Consider the following 16,282-nt stretch of genomic DNA (forward strand, 5'->3'; position numbering starts at 1 on the left):
CAAGAACTGATTCGCTCTGTTCTACGTAACTCTTTTTGATGATACTTTCCTCTGCAGTTCACCTAAAAAGTCACCTAAACAGGGGTGTTGACAAAGACATGCCCTCAAAAGCCCCATAGAGTTGGAAAACGTCTGCAAGGAAGAATTGGAAGTAATTATCAAGTCAAGAAATGGTGATTGCTGATTAGCTCTTGCCAAAGAAAGCTACTTGTTAAAATGCAATCAAAGGATATTGTTTTATTTAGAGGTATCAAAGTAATCGGGGCTGAACGGTAATTTATTTAATTTGAACAAAACAAACAAAGTTTGTGTATAACTGTGAAGTGAAATGAAAAAAAAAATCCATTCGGGTCAGTTTTGCACAACGTTTTATTGGTGTTTTACATAAAATCTGTTATTCTTTATTATAAAGTGTTATGAATTATTTTGAAGAGCCATCATTCAGCTAAATGTAATAAAAACATTTTTGTTCCATTTGTTTTCTAAGATCCATTCGCTTTCTCACGCAAAGCCCTCGTTCTACATAAAAGTCCTAATGGTTCTGTGACATAGTTTGATCTGAATAAAGCAGAGCTGGGAAAAACCAACCAACTAACCAAAGCTGGGGTATTAAACTATTACCCCAGCTTTGGTTAATCTATCACCTCTAGTCAACTGTCTATTTGGAGGGTTTTACGGATTACGGAGCCGACTTTCCAAAGTTAACTGGACTAATTAATATAAAGGAGCAACCTGAGGCGTACCGCTGATCTGATTTGGCGTTCCGACGAGATCACTTAATGAATAAATGATGATGAACCCCAGTGTACCACAACAGGAAGGAGATAAAGTTATCCTCCACTGCTGTGGTAGCTATATCAATAAACAAGACGCAGTGGGGTCATAATTATGCACACACGGGACAGATTGAGATTTGAATTGACTTTTGTCTAATTGCAGAGAGGTAATAGCCATTGTGAATTCTGAACTCTTGACCCTGACATGTGAGTGTGTGCATGTGTGTTGCCCTGTGATGAACTGGTGACCTATCTAGGATCTACCCCACATGTCAGGGATCAAGGGATGAACCTTTAGAGAATGTCTCTAAAGGTCAGTCATGGCAGAATGTATTAATAAAACTATCTATTAAAGCTGCAGTATGCCACTTTTACAAAAAATTGCTTATACATGTATGTTAAAATTATCATTGTTGTGACAGCATAAGACAGATAATCTGTGAATAAAATTGAGCTCCTCTGCCTTTTCCCACTACCAATTGCAGAAATACACCATTCGGTCAAAAACAACCAATTAGAGCCAAGAGGAGGGTTTTATTTTTTCTTTAATTATGTAAAGCACCTTAAAATGCCTTGCTGCTAAAATGTGCTATACAAATAAAATTTGATTGATTGATTGATTGATTGATTGATTGATTGATTGATTGATTGATTGATTGATTGATTGATTGATTTTAGCGCTGTCAATCAACCTCTTGTATTTGCCCATTCACTTTCTGCTTGCTCTTTGCTAAGCTACAGCTAATTCACCACAACATAACCTGTCACAAATGCTAGTTAGCATAGCCATTGGTGACAGAGAATAAACAGTTTTCCTGTTACTGTAAGTAATTTTTCTGCCATTGGTTCATTGATCAGCATACAGGAGGTTGATTGACAGCGCTAAGACCCTCCTGCAGGCTCTGATTGGTTGTTTTTGACCAGGAGTGCTGTATTTTTGCAGACTGCAAAAGTAGTACTGGAAGGAGGAGGAGCTCAGTTTTTTCACAAATTATCTGTCTCATATTATACTGTCATGAAATAGTGACAGTTTTAATAAATATGGAAAATGTCTTGTTAAAGTTACATTGTGCAGCTCTGAACTATTAAAATTATAGCTTTCTCTGTATTCAATAAGTACTTCTTAAAAATGAAATAATATAACTGTTATCTTGAAGCTCTATTGAGGGTCACAGACATAACTGTGGTGGGCTGGATTTGGCCTGTGGGCCTTGAGTTTGACACATGTGGAATAAATAATGAATAAATTTTTAAAAGGGATGTTTTTATTTACATTTTGTTGTACTTTTTTTTTTTTTTTTTACAAATTGTGTATGACTTTATTTATATAACCTTCAAGGACAAGTAGGTGTAGACAATGGATGAATGTTTCATTGACATTTTAATAAAAATGACAAGTGAAAAATGATTTAGAGTCTTCTAAAATCAATGAAAAAAATCGTTTGACAAAGTGAGGCATCTTGTTTGTTCACAAGCTTTGTTGTTCTAAAGTTATTTTCCATCTGCTGAGCCTGTTGTACCATGTTGAGGTCAGCTGAATATATGATAAACATCGTGGGGGGAAAACGGTCTCTACTAGTACATTAACTAGTGTAAGTTTCATACATTTTATACTGACAAAAAAAGATTTGAAAAAGTGTTATCTTTACATTTTGTAATTACGTAATTTGTACGATGTTTTTATTTTAGTTTCTAACATACCAGAATTTGCATGTAACTTTGTCCATATGATAATATAATTTTAAAATATTAAATCAGGACTTATTATTAGTGACTCGGTAGCTTTTTTTTTTTATTTTTTTTTTTACCATATATACCTTTACAATTTACTCATACTTGAGTATATTTCCTGGACGGCTACCTTCTACTTTTACTTCAGTAAAAATAGTTTTAAGTAGTTCTACTCACTCGACTACTTTAGAAGCAGATGGGTTGGATGATGCTTTTACTTGAAATATTTTCCAATAGGGACCGGCTGATTCTGAAGCAACGACGCCGGGGAGTCGAACTTGGCGTGTGGCCCGAAGAGAAGTTCGCGGAGTTGACAGAGCAGAATTGACACGAAAATAGCTGACCTTGGCGGTTGGCATAAACTGGTTTGTGACTGGACTGCTATGGCGACTCAGGTTGAGGATGAGGGAGATGATGAAATGGATTTTGGTGACTGGACTCCAGTCCGTGGTAGTAGAGGATCAGGAAGAGAACGAAATAGAAAAAGAAGAAAGATTGGTAGAGGCACAAAGCAGCAAACGGAGTCTAGAAGAAAATAGTTCGGATGAAAACAACGCAGTTTGCAAGAGGATTGTTGGACAGGAATCTAAACTAATTATAAAGTTTAGGAAGGAGGATGAAGGAATACAACTTAGTCCGCTAGCTCTGTCAAGAGAATTAAAAAAGAATTTTGGAGAGGTGACACTTGCTAGGACTCTTAGAGATGGGAACCTGTTGGTCACAGTGAGGAATGATGAACAGAAAAACAAAGTGATGAACTCCCACAGTATCTGTAAAAAACAGATTACTGAGGTAAAGATTTTGGGAGAAAATAAAGTAACAAGAGGGGTGATCACAGGTATCCCAGTAGGTGAAGATCTAGAAAAACTCAGACACAGTATTAATGGAGGTGAAGTAAGTAAAATCAAAAGATTGATGAGAACAGTTGAAGGGGAAAGAGTCGAAAGTCTCTTAGTAATGTTGGAGTTTCTAACACAAGTTCTTCCTGAAAGGGTAAGAGTTGGGTGTATGTGCTTTCCTATAAGGCCATATATCCCTCCTCCTCTCAGATGTTATAAATGTCAGAGATATGGACACATCGCTGCAGTATGTAGGGGAAAACAAAGATGTCCAAACTGTGGAGGAGAGCATAATTATGATGAATGTAAAAATGGGAAGGATAATTGTTGTAATTGTGGAGGGCAACATAGGGTGACTTATGGAGGATGTGAAGTCAGAAGGAAAGCAATGGAAATCAAACAAGTCAAAGTCACTAATAATCTAAGTTATGCTGAAGCTGTTAAAAGAGTGAAACCTAAAGAAGCTATAAGGAAGGTCCAGCCGAACCCAACAACAGAACAGAGACAGGGTGGAACTGAAACTGGGTTAACAGTTGAAAAGATTCTGTTGTTCATTGCATATGTAATTAATTGTACAGATCAAGTTAAGCATAAAACAGAAAAAATCAAAATAATTGTGAAAGGAGCAGAGAGGTTTTTCAGTATTAAGGACATATCATGGGAACACATAAATAAGAGGTTAGGGGCAAAAGGAAAGGTTGGAGATCAGGAAGATAAAAACTGATCATCTTACAATGGAATGCCAGAAGCCTTGTTGCAAATGGACAGGAGTTTAAAGGATTTATTAGAGATTGTAAAGATGATCTAGATATTATACTGTATGTATTCAAGAAACATGGCTTAAACCAAATCTTGATTTTGTTATAAAAGGATATGAAAGTATTAGAAGAGACAGAGAGGGAGGATCTGGAGGAATGTGTATAATATTTATAAAACAAGGAATTCAGTTTAGATTATTAGCTAAAGGAAGAGAGTTAGAATATATTGTTATTGAAATTTGGACAGTAAATGGACGATTTAAAACAATCAACTTTTATAATGCATGTAAAAGACTAGCATTAGATTTAATGGAGGAAATGGGGTATATTTAGAGGGTAAAGTTATTTGGTGTGGGGACTTTAATGGGCATAGTTCTTTATGGAGTCATCATAATGATCATAATGGGGATATAATAGAAGAAGTAATGGATGTTAAAAATTTGGTATGTTTAAATGATGGAAGTGGGACCAGAATTAATTTTAGAGATAACACAGAGTCAGCAATTGATTTAACATTAGTTTCAAATTCTTTAGCAGGTGTTTGTTTATGGCAAGTTCACAATAAAACAACTATAGGAAGTGATCATTATCCTATTAGAACTGAAATAAAGTTAAATGTAGAGAGGTATTGTATAAAAGGGATAAAGAAGTGGTCTTTTAGGTCTGCAGACTGGGGAAAATTTAGGAAAAATAGTGAAATAAAAATGTTAAACATGGATATGAATAGTAGCATTGATGATTTAAATTCTTCTATATGTAATGCTATCTTTGAAGCAGCTAATCAGGCTATAAAGAAGGAAGGCGGGGGAAGAGAAAGAAGGTTGGTGCCCTGGTGGACATCAGAATGCATTAAAGTTATAAAGAAACGAAATAAAGCCTTCAAATTATTAAAAAGAAATCATAATTTTCAGAATCTGAATGAATACAAGAAATTGCAAGCAAATGTAAGAAGGGTTATTAAAAATGCAAAAAGAGATTATTGTAGGAGTTTTTGTAATTCAGTAGGGAAAGAGACGGATATTTCTAAGGTCTGGGCAACAATTAAAAGGATGAATGGAATCAAGAGAGTGAGTGGATATCCAATACTAAATGATGGAGAAATAACAGCAGTTACTGACAAAGAAAAGGCAAAAATGTTAGGAAATACTTTTGTTAAAATCCATAGTTCTGAAAATATTAGTGAAGAAGGGAAAAAAGGAAGGCAAAAGGCAATATTGGAGAACAATAATTTATTGCAGCAAATGGAAGATACAAATGATCCATTGAATATGTCCTTTACAACAAATGAACTAGATAGGGCACTTAAAAACTTTAAGTTATCAGCTCCAGGAAAAGATCAAATATGTTATGGTTAGTAATTTAAGTGAGTCTTCTAAAAATATTTTATTAGAAATGTATAACAGGATATGGGAGGATGGAGAACTGCCAAAAAGTTGAAAGGAAGCAGTGATTATTCCAATCCGAAAACCAGGGAAAGATGAATCAAAGCCAGAAAATTATTGTCCTAGCGTTAACATCCAACTTATGTAAGATAATGGAGAGAATGAAAGATTAATATATTATATGGAAAAGAAGAGACTTATATCGTCCTATCACAGTGGTTTCAGGAGAGGGAGAAGTACAATGGATCCAGTTTTATGTTTAGACCATGAAATTAGAAAGGCTCAAGTGAATAAAGAGAGTGTTGTGGCAATATTTTTTGATATTGAGCGAGGATATGATATGATGTGGAGGGAAGGGTTATTAATTGAAATTAGAAGAATGGGTGTAAATGGTCATATGTTTAGATGGATCAAAAATTTTCTAGAAGGAAGACAAATACAAGTGAAGAAAGGGAAGAATTATTCTGAAAGTATGAATATAGAAAATGGGACACCACAGGGTAGTATTGTAAGTCCGTTATTGTTTTCAGTGGTAGTTAATGATATGTTTAGTAGAGGGTGGAATGGGATTTTCACTTTTTGCTGATGATGGAGCAATGTGGAAAAGAGGAAGAAATTTAGAATTTATTGTTAAAAAGCTTCAGGGAGCAATTTTAGAAAAATAAAATTCTGTAGAAAAATGGTCGTATAAATGGGGTTTTAAACTTTCTGTAGAGAAAACTAAAATAATGTTTTTTACAAGGAAAAGAGTTGATGGAAAAACTAAATTAAAATTATATGGACAGGATTTAGAAAGAGTTAAACAATTTAAATTTCTTGGAATGTGGTTTGATGAAAGAATGACATGGGGAGTGCATACTAAGAAAATAATAGATAAATGTAGGAAAGTATTAAATATAATGAGGTGTTTAGTTGGAACAGAGTGGGGAACTGATAGAAAATCATTAAAAGCAATTTATACTGGGTTAATTAGGTCAGTCCTGGATTATGGATGTATAGTTTACAATTCAGCAGCAGATTCAAACCTCCATAAGCTAAATAGTATCCAACATCAGGCTTTAAGAGTATATACCGGAGCTTTTAAAACATCTTCAACAGCAGCTTTACAGGTTGAAATGGGAAAAATGCCTCTTAAAGTTAGAAGGGATCAATTATCCTTAAACTATTGGTCAAATTTACAGGGACAAAAAAATGATCATCCAACATTAGAGGTGCTTAAACATGGGAAAAGGAAAATAAACAATTAAAGAGCTTTGGATGGATAATAAACTCTAAAGTTAATTAAATTAATTTAAATCTGTTAAATATATGTCAGGCAGTTCCATTATCATCAGTACCACCTCGGATACTTCCTGATGCAAAGGTTGATTTTTCTTTTTTAGAAAAGAACAACAAAGATACATTTCACATTATGAGTAGATATACAATACAAGAGTACTTAAATGAATATTATAACTATATACAAATATACACAGATGCATCAAAAAATACAGTTAATAAGGTAGGGATAGCATTTATTGTGCCACAGTTTCAAAGGAAAAAGGATCAGTGATGGAGTCTCAGTGTATACAGGAGAAATGCTTGCTTTGCTTTTAGCAGTTCAATGGGTGGAAGAGGTCAGAACATTAAAATCAATTATTTGCTCAGATTCTAGTTCTTCATTATTCAGTTTGCAAAATAATAAATCAGATAGTAGACCAGATATATTAATTGAAATACAACAAACACTTTACAGAATCAATATGATGGGGCTAACAGTAAATATTGTTTGGGCTCCAGCACATCAAGGGATTAAGGGGAATGAAATGGCTGACAGAATAGCTAAAGAGAGTACTAATCGGGTGAGGATAGATATTAATGTTAGTTTTAGTATAACCAAAATAAAGGGTATAATTAAACAAAAAACAAGAGAGAGGTGGCAAAAGTTATGGGAAGAAGAAAAGAAAGGAAGGTGGTTATATAAATTTCAAAAGACCATTGGTCAAATGAGAAGAACAGAAAGAATAAAGAGAGAAGAGATAATTATTTCACGGTTTAGAATTGGACATACTGGACTAAATAGGTCATTATTTCTGATAGGGAAACATCAGACAGGGAAATGTGACTGCGGGGAAGATGAGACAGTGGAGCATGTTATTTTGAGTTGTAGGAAATATTTGATACAAAGAAATAAGTTAATTAAAAACCTTAATAGCATGAAAATGAAATTTGATATTTTTGATTTATTGCAAAAGGATTCAAGAAGTAGAGGATATGAGGCCTTATTTTATTTTTTAAAACAGTGTAAGTTGTTTAATAGGATATAGTTTTGTTTTTTGTTTTTTTTTGTCATGTGGTCCACACTCCTTACCAGTTGGTGGCGGTAATGCTTACCTAACGTTTCTTGCCAACCGTCATTAAAAGTCAACAACAAGAAGAAGAAGATGCTTTTACTTTGACACTTACCGGATGTTGACAGTTTACTTGACTAGCCAGCTGACCTACACGTGCGAAAGAAGAAGGCGAGGGTGAAGTTATGTCTAAAGCAAGTATGTATGCCAATACTGTGCTAAATGTAATTGCCTAATGTGTATGTGCTTATGGTTTGTTTCACCGGTTTCTGTTTTTGGTCACAGAGCAGAAACGAGCTAAACGTCTTGGTTTTCTCGGGAAGTTTAAGGTAACCACCATCGCGGCTAACGCTGCCTATAGCTAACTTCAGGATTAACTACATAATGCCTGTCACAAATATATATAAATACTGCATTTTTGACACAAGGGTGTAGTTTTGACAGAAGTGTCATATTCCGTATTAAAAAAAACCCAAAACGTTTTAAGTCGAAATCCAAGCGCTAACATCGCTCTTTGGAGAGAATATACATGGTTTAATAGCTAGTAGAAATCGGTTCTCAGAACAATTCTGCAGTTTCACATTACAGTAGAGGCATTGCAAACAACGAGTCTAATACAATAATAATATAATAGTTTTTAAATGTAAAATTATTTTTTATATATAATAAAGACATAAGCATGTATCTTCACTTAGACACTAAGCCCTTTTAAGGCCTTTGATTTGAATCTGTTGCTCCTTGTCCGGACTTGTGATCCCTTTAAAAGTAGTAAAGAACTAAACTGCTGTTTTCAGACTAAAGATGGGCGGAAGACTGAAGGATCAGGGCCGACAAATAGTAGCAAGCAGCCGGCTGTTCACCAGGTCAAGGACTCCAGGAGACCAGAGGATATCAGGAAGCAAAGGGTACATTTTAATTGTTTTCAACTTCTAATTTCTTTGTTATATGAGCAGTCTTGAATAAGATTACATGTATTTATGCCATGTGCTTGAATGTTTTGTTATTGCTTTTTACCTACATTGACGTGCCAGAGACTAGAGACGTGTGGTACATTTAGATGACAGATTGAAACACATGTTGATAAATTAGCGTAGTCCATTTTAAATAAAAAAAATGTATTTGCCATAATTTATTGAAAAATATTCTAATAACATAAAATATATGTTATCTTGATATGAGCCATATTAGCAATATACAATGTGGTTTGTAAGCAATAAAAAAAATAGCATTTTTAAGTATTTATTAATAGAAAGTATTTTCTTACAACAAATGCCTATTAGTTTGAGTAGTTTGATGTGTGCCTTATTCCTTTTTTGTTTAATATCTTCAAAGCGTTTCAAAATACAATTAAAAGCTGGTGTAAAATATGTATATTTAGAATATTGTAAAAGTACAAACACACAAAACTGCTGGAGTCTTTAGTGTGATGTGTTATAATGCTTCACTCTAACATAAAATAACTGCACTAAATATTTTAAAGCTTTGGTATACTCAGATGTAGTTGCAGTTAACCAGTCATGTACCTTTAAATGTTAAAATAATACTATTTCAAAACAACTATATATAGTACAGTATCCATTTTGGTAGTATGTTGGTATGAAATTATCAGATACATTTGAATTAAATTACATTTTATTTAGCAAGGTTACATTTGATTTGTGTCTTTTTAACACATTAAAAATATTCTAGCTAGCGTCAGGTTTAGCTATAACAACTGTTTATATTTATGGGAAAATGCAACAAATCAATAGGCTTGTTGAAGGAGTTTCCGCTTTTTTGCTTTGGGTTATTTAACATCTACTTGAATTCGGGTTCAAGGGACAGTTGGGAAGGTTAGGGAACTGGATTCGGCTGTAATCTGCGTCTCTTCTCAGCTTCAAGATCTCCAGGAAAAGCAGAAGCTGTCCAGAGAGCGTGAGATGATGAAGAGGAGAAATTTACAAACCTTTCAGAACGACATCCTACAGCGACAAAGAGAGTTTGAGCTGAAGGTATAAAAATCCCAGTCTGAATGCTAATCAGATGCTGCGTGTTTCACAATTTGTGTCAAGTTTTCTTTTCTTGTTGCCAAAGGAAACAGAGATGCAGAGTTTGGAAAAAAATGTAAACTTTGAAAATGAGAATTCAAGAAAGGCGTATTACAGAGAATTTAAAAAGGTAGGTTTCAGTCAATCCCCGTGTTAATAATTTTTGAATATTTTATATATATATATATATATATATATATATATATATATACACTGCTCAAAAAATAAAGGGAACACTTAAACAACACAATATAACTCCAAGTAAATCAAACTTCTGTGAAGTCAAACTGTCCACTTAGGAAGCAACACTGATTGACAACGGGGACCCTCGTCGGGTCAATCAGTGATGCTTCCTAAGTGGACAGATTGATTTCACAGAAGTTTGATTTACTTGGAGTTATATTGTGTTGTTTAAGTGTTCCCTTTATTTTTTTATATATTATATAATGTTTTATTAAAAGCGTTTTGCTTTGTAAGGTGGTGGAGGCTTCGGATGTCATTTTGGAGGTCTTGGATGCGCGTGACCCTCTGGGCTGCAGATGTCCTCAGGTGGAACAAGCCGTCATCCAGAGCGGAACCAACAAGAAGATCGTTTTAGTCCTTAATAAGATCGGTAAGAATGCTTGTACCTGTGGTTACAAGCATATATACAAATATATGAAAGAGTTCATATATTTTCATATGATTTTTATTTTACACTTTCCTGGATTTCTAGATTTGGTATCGAAAGAAATCGTGGAAAAGTGGATTAAGTATCTCCGTAACGAGTTTCCTACTGTGGCTTTCAAAGCATCTACCCAGCAACAAACTAAGAACTTGGTAAGTGCCAAGAATTGTAATCTTGTTACTGAACTAATGTTGAAATATTTGATAAATTGGCCCAGAGTTCCTTACTTTTGGGTGATCGACTATCAGCCGATGCTTCATATCTACATTCGCAAAGGCCTGAAATCAGCCACTGTCCCATTTTGCTCTGCTGTGATGGGGCTGACTGACAGACCCATCCACCAGGTCACATCTGCATGTGTATGGTAAACGATAGTAAGGATGCACAATATATCACTGTCTAACATTGATATCTGCTCATATTAGTCATTTCTAACATGCATCAGTATCAGGTCGATATTAACAACCGATATTTACATCAGTATCTAACGTTGGTATCTGCCTTTGTTAGTCATTTTTAACACTGGGCTGATATTGACAACCCATATTAACTCCCATCTTGCTGCCATATCTTTCTGGAGGAGAGAATGTTGGTCTTGTGTTATTTGTTTGGTCATGTGACGGGTATTGGCCATTATTATCAGATTTTGATATTTTTTAAACGTCGGCGATCAGACAGAAAACGGCAATCGATGCAAACTTGGAAATATTAAAGCCGCTCTATTAAAGTAAATTGTGTCACCAGTATACATTCTGTTTTTTTTCCCCGTGGGAAGAAACGCAGCAACATCCCAGTAACTCAAGCCACCTCTGAGCTCCTGAGCACCAGCGCTTGCATCGGAGCTGACTGCCTGATGAAATTACTGGGGAACTATTGCCGCAACCAGGACATCAAGACTGCCATCACCGTGGGAGTTGTGGGTAAGCTGCTGTGGTTTTAGGGTTCTCTAGATCTGTAATCTTAATTTCAGGCTTCACTCACTGTAGGACGCATGAAAAAAAACAAGCAAACCTAACTTTATTCATGTGTATTTCTGGTAGGCTTTCCTAATGTGGGGAAGAGCAGTTTGATCAACAGTCTGAAACGGGCGCGGGCCTGCAGCGTCGGAGCCACACCTGGGGTCACAAAGTAAGTGTGATTCTGAGCTCCATGTGCTAAATCAATGGCGTTCTGACTCCCAACACAACTGATTCCTTTGACCAAATTACTACTTCAGGATGTCATCAAGTTGTTTTCTTTAGATGTGTTAAACCAGTGACAGAACCTGTTTACATTGAACAGAGTAGCCAGTTTGTTCTGCTGTTGTTGTACCAACCTTCCAGACTTCTCAAGTCTTCTGGTTCTTATTCTGGTTCTGGTTCTGCTGTGCATCTCCAGAACCAAAAATGTAGAAGCAGCATTCAGCTTGTATGCACCACAAATCTGGAACAAACTTCCAGAAAACTGCAAAACAGCCAAAACACTGAATGCCTTTAAAATCTAGCTAAAAACCCACCTATTTAGAGCTGCTTTTGAAACATAATCAATAAAACACTAATCAATAAATATATGTAATGTTCCAGTTGTTGACTGTGTGTTGTATGACTTTGTATTTTTATGATGTAAAGCACTTTGAAATGACTTGTTGCTGCTAAACGAGTAAACATTTGGTTTGATTGATTCTCAGCTACTTCAAAATTCAGTTCAAACAGATTAAATTGAATTGGTTCACGTTCATAGTTCACCATTGAAATATTAAGATTTAACTTCACAGCTCCAATGGACAGGGGGGAAAACCCTCCAAGCGTCTCACTTTTTTTAAGTTGACAGAGAAAAATTGATAAGCGGACTCTGAGTACAACAGTAGTCCTTTTGCTCAAAGGTTTTTATTTATTTTGGTCTTCAGGTGTCTTCAAGAAGTGCATTTGGACAAACATGTGAAGCTCCTGGATTGTCCCGGAATCGTCATGGCAACATCGACAACCGACGCGGCAATGATCCTTCGTAACTGCGTGAAAATCGAACAGCTTGTAGATCCCCTTCCACCCGTTGAAGCTATCCTCCGCAGGTGTAACAAGACCCAGGTCCGAACCAGCGGCTCTCCACGGCGATTTACCCGTCGGTACTGCTTCTCAGTCGGTCAGGCCATTGACGGTACCTTTATCTGCACAGATCATTGAGCACTACGGCGTTCCAGACTTCCAGACAGCTCCGGAGTTCCTGGCTCTTCTCGCCCGGCGGCAAGGCAAACTGAGGAAGGGGGGGCTGCCAGACACTGACAAAGCAGCTAAGAGTGTGTTGATGGATTGGACGGGGTGGGCGGACCAGACTTTTAAAACTCTTACCAGTGATACTCTATCAGCGTTTGTTTGATGTGAATTCATTTCATTTCATGCAGAGGAAGGATCAGCTACTTCACACACCCTCCAGAAACACACACTCTGCCCACCCATGTCAGCGCTGAGATTGTTACAGAGATGGGAAAAGCCTTTGACTGGGACGAGCTGGAGAAAGGAAATCAGGAGATTCTTGCAGGTAAAGTCCAAGTCTGTGACTTCACACTTTGGAGAAAAAAAAAAGTTGATAATTGCATTATTACCTAAAGACATACATTTACAGTTTCAGATCATATAAATTTGACCTTCTTAAAATCATTATTTTTCTCAATTAATTATATAGATTTAACATTTTAGCGCAATGAATCGCTTTTTTTTTTTTACGCACAATACAAAGGTTCCAGCCAGAACTTTTCCATTTGCTTGTTTGTGGTAGATTTTTAAAAAAGCTGCTTCTCTTGGTCCACTGGGGTTAATTCTTGCTTCAAAATGCAGTCTATTGTTGTGTGGAAATTATTCAAAAAGGAATTAGCTGATCAGTAAAGTTATGCTAGCCTAAAATGTCAAAGCTAACCATGTTACAGCAGCAGAGACGTCTCAATGCTGATGTCACCGTCCACAAATCAGGGGTTCCTGAAACACTTTGAAGCTGAACAGGTATACAGTATGATCTGATGGTTGATCGGATTAAAAACAATGCATATCTTTCTAGTTGAGCTCATGTCTATTGGATCAATAATTTTGCAGCAAAACAGGTTTTTCAATTGAAAATGTTGCTTATTTTGTCGATAATATACAGTTTTTGACTAAAATGTGATTAATTACAGATGCTGCAATTAACTCGGTGAAACATTTTAATCAAGTCCCTCTATCACAAACCTTATTTCATAGACTAAACCAGTGAGGTCCAAAGTGAGAGCAGGAATGGTTCTACCACAGTTGTTTATCAAATGCTTAATTCCTCTTTAAGGGGGAACTTATGTCACATGAGAATGCCAGGGTGACTGAGCTCCAAACGTGGGAATAAATTGAGAGCCATAAACATAAACTTGCACAGTTTTTGAAATATTCCTCAAGTGTTGAATTAATGCATCAAACCCAATTGATTTCATAGATTTACCTAAATCTGTGATGATAATCTGGATTTGATTGTGTTTTGTGTTCCTTTACTGCCAAGCATTTAATCTTTTCCCATGTCACCCAGCCTTAAGGACACCTGAGTTATTAAACTCTTAGGGGTTGTAGCAAAATACCACCGCAACCAAAGAGCTACTGGTTAATGTGAAATCGGTGTTTACTGGATGTTTATCGTCCAGATTTATACCAGGAACAGAGTATGGTCTGTGAAGGAAGCAGAACTGTTCACTTCAGTGCTTGTTAAAATTGAACAGAGTAATCGTTATGTAGTGTATTACATGCAATTATATGCATTTTTTTAATGTGAAAAAAAAATAAGAAAATGACCCCATCAGGTGCATCACAAAAACTACCATTAAATCTGTTTTTCCAGACAAACTGTGTTGTTTAGTTAAACCGTAAGATGTTTTTTCTTGTGATTCAGAGTCCTCTTGCCCTGACATCCAAATGGGATTCTGCATGGAAACTGCCGGAATGACTCAAGGGGGTCAGATCGAGTCACCTGACCCGGAAATGGAGGGATGGTCTCTGGAAGATGAAGCCGAAACCATGGAGGATGACCAGGATTTGGAGGTGAGGTACACCTTTGCGCTTTCATCTGAAATATTTATTCTTAGCCTCTTCTCAAATGAAAGTTATGAAGCCAACCCCTCTACATCCAAATAGTTTGGGCCGATGACGGTGGAGATAAAAGCCCAGAGAAAGACGGACCTCCCTGTGAAAGACGCAGCTCCCAAAGCTCCAAATTTGAAGGATATTGTGAAAGTAGATCCTCTGCAGCAGGGACAGGCGCTCCTAGCTGCCAACAAGAAGAGAAAGAAGCAGCAGAAAAGAGCCGGTTTGTATCATCATGTTTGGACTGTTTTCTTTAGACAATAACAGTTGTAAATCCTGTATAACCATATCACCAAAAGAAAAAAAAAGCTGAACAAAAAGTACAGCTTCATGCTAAAATTAAGTTTTCATTCAAAAAATGTGACAATTTCTGTTTAGGTCAAGTGAACCTTGTGTCACTATCTCTAGAACAATAACAAGCGACTGTTCCTTGTTGTTATGTACGTGCTAGGAGTGAATATCCCAAATTGCATTTGAAACACGTTGCTTTATCTGCACTGGAAGTCCAGTTTGTCTGAGCTTGTTTCTTCTGATGCTGATTCCAGTATTTAAAAATCAAGACACGTAATTTTTTTTTTTTTAAATTCATTTGGTAGTTGTGTTTTAGTTTATTATGTTATTTTTAGGATTCAGATATTTTCTTAAGGTGCAGAAGTGAGATGCTAAAGCAGCAGCTGTTTTTGTCTACTATAACGCTATAGATGTGGTGTTTGATTAACAGGAGGGTGTGGTGTTATATTTGTCACACATTGACTCGCCGTAGCAACGGAAACACTACGCGACTCACAGATCCGCATTTTATCTCGTTTCTGCTGTTAATTTAAAGCAATAAAATTAAAAACTCAACCAACAGTGGGTACTTTGATTCACTATCTTGTAAAAAAAATAGATAAAAGTTAGGAACACACTTTCATACACAAATGGGAATGATGTTGCATTTAATTTTTTGTTGGATTCTGAACATAAGCTCCATCAAAAAGAAAGCAGCACATTTTCTTTCTTTTTTTTTTTTTTTAAATCTTGTGGTACTTTAAAAATGAGAATCTGACTCAGCATGTCAGACCTAAAGAAAAAAAAAACGGCAATCTGTACGGAGCAGGAAAACCTGACTGGCGCATGAGACAGAATGAGACTGAAACTTTCTAATGTGTCAAAAAAATAAGAAATGAAAATGTATATGTATATTCCTAATGTTGAGCTGTACAGTAACTGTACTTGTTAACACATACCTGTGTTGGTTTCACTTTAATGTTAACATCAAAATTCTCCTGAATTACAGGTTGTGTGTTTTGTCACAAATATGCAGAATAATAAACCATTAAAGATTTTCTGAGAAAATGTTGAATGTGCTCCAACAGGTTTCTTAAGTTCCAGCCCCCTCCCCCCTTAGGTAGAAGAAAATCTATTACTGACTGAACAACCACAGGGATTTGTTTTTCCACTGTTGCGTAACTTGTTTTTGATTGATGGTGTTGTGTCAGTAAAATATCATGGTTTTTTTTTTCTTTTTTTAACAGACAAAATTGCTACCAAACTGTCGGACACACTTGCATCTGCAATGGACTTCTAACTCTGAGGACTGAGCATGGGAATTAAATTAAAAAGAAAGTTAAACAATTCTTTGTCCTGTCTTTACTTTAACTGTTACTTTGGTATATACAACATGTTATCATTTGGTGTCTTCATATTGTAAATGGAAATTACA

At 35.9% G+C, this 16,282-nt stretch overlaps 1 protein-coding gene across 1 annotated transcript; it reads left to right on the forward strand.

Annotated features, from left to right (window-relative positions):
- The first annotated feature begins 7,863 nt into the window (after positions 1-7,863).
- gnl3l (G protein nucleolar 3 like) lies at positions 7,864-16,194 on the forward strand. Its single transcript, XM_008410504.3, has 15 exons — positions 7,864-8,014; positions 8,102-8,145; positions 8,611-8,721; positions 9,691-9,807; positions 9,890-9,973; positions 10,321-10,456; positions 10,559-10,662; positions 11,286-11,430; positions 11,551-11,638; positions 12,396-12,573; positions 12,662-12,804; positions 12,888-13,024; positions 14,387-14,535; positions 14,629-14,800; positions 16,095-16,194. The coding sequence occupies exons 1-15, from the start codon at positions 8,002-8,004 to the stop codon at positions 16,145-16,147; spliced, it is 1,674 nt and encodes a 557-aa protein (XP_008408726.1). The 5' UTR covers positions 7,864-8,001; the 3' UTR covers positions 16,148-16,194.
- The last annotated feature ends 88 nt before the right edge of the window (positions 16,195-16,282 follow it).

This window comes from Poecilia reticulata, chromosome 5, assembly GCF_904066995.2.
Source record: "Poecilia reticulata chromosome 5, P_reticulata-male-v2, whole genome shotgun sequence".
NCBI classification, from domain to species: Eukaryota; Metazoa; Chordata; class Actinopteri; order Cyprinodontiformes; family Poeciliidae; genus Poecilia; species Poecilia reticulata.

What these genes read in the sequence shown, in the direction of transcription:
- gnl3l (XM_008410504.3), top strand. An exon ending in GCAGGTGTAACAAGACCCAG is followed by an intron (nt 12,574 to 12,661) that starts GTCCGAACCAGC and finishes TTATCTGCACAG; the next exon opens with ATCATTGAGCACTACGGCGT. An exon ending in AAATCAGGAGATTCTTGCAG is followed by an intron (nt 13,025 to 14,386) that starts GTAAAGTCCAAG and finishes CTTGTGATTCAG; the next exon opens with AGTCCTCTTGCCCTGACATC.